At 37.5% G+C, this 3,579-nt stretch overlaps 1 protein-coding gene across 1 annotated transcript; it reads right to left on the reverse strand.

Moving 5' to 3' along the window:
* Positions 1-1,136: 1,136 nt before the first annotated feature.
* LOC141627914 (uncharacterized) lies at positions 1,137-2,027 on the reverse strand. The gene is made up of 2 exons (XM_074441112.1): positions 1,903-2,027; positions 1,137-1,698 (listed from the first exon to the last, which is right to left on the reverse strand). The coding sequence occupies exons 1-2, from the start codon at positions 2,025-2,027 to the stop codon at positions 1,137-1,139; spliced, it is 687 nt and encodes a 228-aa protein (XP_074297213.1).
* Positions 2,028-3,579: the final 1,552 nt, after the last annotated feature.

Below are 3,579 nucleotides of genomic sequence, written 5' to 3' on the forward strand. Positions count from 1 at the left end.
AGATACTCCATACATAAAGTAAAAAGCAAGGAGGAGATAGGGTCCCCTTGCCTTAGACCTCTTCTACCTTTGAAGTATCCATGAGGCTGACCATTAAGTACAATGGAGTAGTTAGGGGAGGTGATACATTACATGATCAAACCAATAAGTTTGGGAGGGAAATTAAGATGCTGCAGCATACGTTCAACAAAAACCCACTCAATAGAATCATTAGCCTTCTTGAGATCAATCTTCATCATACATCGAGGAGAGACACTCTTCATTGTATACAATCTCACCAAATCTTGACTAATAAGAATATTTCCTAAGATGCTCCTACCCTGAATAAAGGCAGATTGGGCAGGGTTAATAATTTTTGTGAGTCCACCAGAAATTCTAGAACATAAGAGCTTGGATATGATCTTATAGACCAAATTGCAGCAAGCAATTGGCCTAAAATGGATGACATTCACTGGATTATCTATCTTAGGAATCAATACCAATTTAGTGGCATTGATTTGTCTCAACAACTGACCATTCTGAAAGAAGTCTTGAATAGCTAGAACCAAATTGTTACAAATAAGGCCTGTTTAATTTCAGCTTCATAAGGAATAGTGCACATGCTATCCCAGTCACTCTCAGGAAATTGCTACCCTTTAGTCACAATATTCTTATAAAAACCATGAGTAGAAGCACTTGTCCCCAGCAAGGAAATGTAATAATCCACAAAAGCATTAAGGATAGCCTCAGGATCTTTACATACCTCTCCTTGTATATTTTCAATTTTAAAAACCTTATTTTGGTATTGTCTTTACTTAATAGCTTGATGAAACATGGCAGTATTAGCATCACCATCCTTCACCCATGCACATTTAGCTTTCTGCCTCAAAAACTCCTCCTTAGCTTTTTTCAGCATCAGATAACTTTCCCCAGTTTGAGCCTCAGTATCCATAAGAACACAATTAGTAGGATTCTTCTGAAGCTTCACTTGACAGTGCAAAAGCAAATGATAAGCTAAATCGACATTTTTCTCAACATCAGCAAAAAGACACTTATTTAGGTTCTTCAAATCAGGCTTAAGATCTTTTAACTTCTTCACAAGTTGAAACATAGGTGTTTCATCAAAAATAGCCCCCCATCTCTGCTGCACAAACAACTTAAAAATCCTTAACATGACTCCACATATTAAAGAATTTAAATGGTCTCTTCTTTATAGTTCTGATATTCCCACATTCAATGATACAAGGGCAATGGTCAAAATCACCCTCAGGCAGGTAATGGGCATAGTAATCAGGTCTCAGAGTAAGCCAAGCATCATTTAGGAGCACTCTATCAATTCTGCTAAAATCTCTGGTACTACTAGGATGTTTATTCGTCCAAGTAAAAAATGCCCCAAAAGCCTTAATATCCTGCAGGTCACACAGCTGAGCAGTATGTTGAAAAGGTAACATTTCAGCATCTCTAACAATCCTACCAATCCTCTCATTGGAAAACATCACACGGTTAAAATCTTCCAAAACTATCCAAGGAGCAGTCATATTCAGTCTAATTAGGGCATTCCAGAGAGGAACTCTATGTTCTAATTTATTTAAACCATAAACATAGGTAACATACAAAACCTTATCAGAAATCAATTCAGTAACTTTAAGGTGGATAAATTGAGCATCCATCTCAAGCACATCAATATGCACTTTATTAGCTTTCCAGAGAACCCAAATTCTCCCACCAGAGTGTCAACTCAAATTATTAACAAAGGACCATCCATAACAAAAATTATATTAGCTACTTTATTTAGAGACACAGGTTTTACCCTGGTCTCAAGGAGCCCAAATAGATCCACATCATGCTGGTGGAGAAACCATTTAATATCTTTTTGTTTGGTTATGCTATTGAGGCCCCTAACATTCCACGTGCCCAGTTTACTCATGAGGAGGTAGAAAGGTGCATCCTCCTCCTTTATCAACCAATTGGGAACATCCAGCCATTTCAGCATTATAGTCAACCACCAGATCACCAGGATTAGCTATCCTAGATTCATGTCTTGTCATTTTTTAAATAAATCTAGCTGGGGTGAAACTGACAGTGTGACTGACAGGGAGAGGAGTATTAGCAGAGGTAACCAAGGCATTAGTTGGTGTTTTACCTTGATCTAGCCTGATTATACTAGGCCTGATAGTCTCAGTTGTACCTAAAACAGGGAATTCCTTTGGGTCTAGGTCAACCACATTAGTAACTTTTGGTCTCCAAACTTGTTTCACAGGGTTCATAGGTCTTTTAGGTTGAGCAGGTGGAGGTCTCCTCACCCCCCTTCAGCAAACCTTCTCAGTATGTCCCATACCCTTACATTTTCCACAGGTTATTGGAAGCCAATCAAATTCAATAAGAACAGTGACCTCATTTCCATGCTCATCCAGAAACCTAATCTTATCAGGGAATGTCTAATAAATCTCCACTTCAACCATTACTCTAGCAAACCCTAGATGTGTACGATTTACAGTAAGTTCATCAATACGCACAAATTTTCCTACCAAAGCAGCGAGTTTTTCTAGACATTTAGCACCCAAGAATTTAAGATCAAGTCCAACCAGTTTAATCCAAATAGGTACTACTTTAACAGCAACCTTAGAAATTTTCACTGCAGGATCCCAAGGTCTCAGAATTACAGGTTTACTATAAAAAAGTACCATTCCCCTAGCAAGGACCAATTTGTGATGTTCCAAGGTATCAAATCGCACGACAAACAGGCCATTGGATAAGAAGGGATACCTTAGAAATCTTATAATCGATCCAAACACGCCTTAGGAAACCCTCCAAAACCTCCCAAGGAGGATTAGCACCCATCATATATCCATAGACCGCAGATTTCCAATAGTCAAGTTCCTCCTGAACATCATCTTGAGTAAGTTGCAGAATTGAGGGTTTACCTTGATCAGGTTCAGTAACAGGTGCCAATTCCTCCTCCTCAGAAGCAGTTTCCTCTGCAGAATCCAAACAACAACCGCTTTTATATTCCTCAGCATCATAACCAGCTTGACGAAGAGAAGCAGCCACATCACGTTGAATTTGGGAAATTTCCTACATTAAAGAATTCCCAGTCAAATCAGAAGATGAATCTATATTGTTATTAAGATCTGTGATATTATTATTATTATTAGTTGTATTTTTTTGTGTTTTTTGAGTTTTATAATGAATATTATTAATACGTTTACGCAGAGTATGTAAAGCTGTGGCCATTGCAGACAATCACAAAGAAAAACCTAAGAAATTAGAGAGGATTTTATCTCTCTAGTTTCTCTCTCCATTCTTTTTAATTATTCAATCTCAACATAACTCGCTAAATATAATAAAATATTATTATTATATAATTATTAATACGGCGTATTACACACTTGACTACCATTAGTCTATATCTATACAAGAACTAATTAATATGTATCAAATACATAATTAGCTTATCTATTTGGGCTCCTTCCTATAGGTGTGACCTAAAGGGATCAGCTGGTCACCGCCGTCATACGACAGTAACGTCAACCACTAGTCAGCCAACTGTTACCGATTTACGTTGACCAGCTGACAAATATAAAATATATCCTAGGTGTA

Source organism: Silene latifolia, chromosome Y, assembly GCF_048544455.1.
Source record: "Silene latifolia isolate original U9 population chromosome Y, ASM4854445v1, whole genome shotgun sequence".
In the NCBI taxonomy this organism is placed as follows: Eukaryota; Viridiplantae; Streptophyta; class Magnoliopsida; order Caryophyllales; family Caryophyllaceae; genus Silene; species Silene latifolia.

Excerpts from the sequence above, each read along its gene's own strand:
- LOC141627914 (XM_074441112.1), bottom strand. The coding sequence starts at position 2,027 with ATGACAAGACATGAATCTAGGATAGCTAATCCTGGTGATCTGGTGGTT. Across the intron at positions 1,699-1,902 it reads ACCTTTCTACCTCCTCATGA|AATTTGGGTTCTCTGGAAAG; the intron begins GTAAACTGGGCA and ends CTCTGGTGGGAG.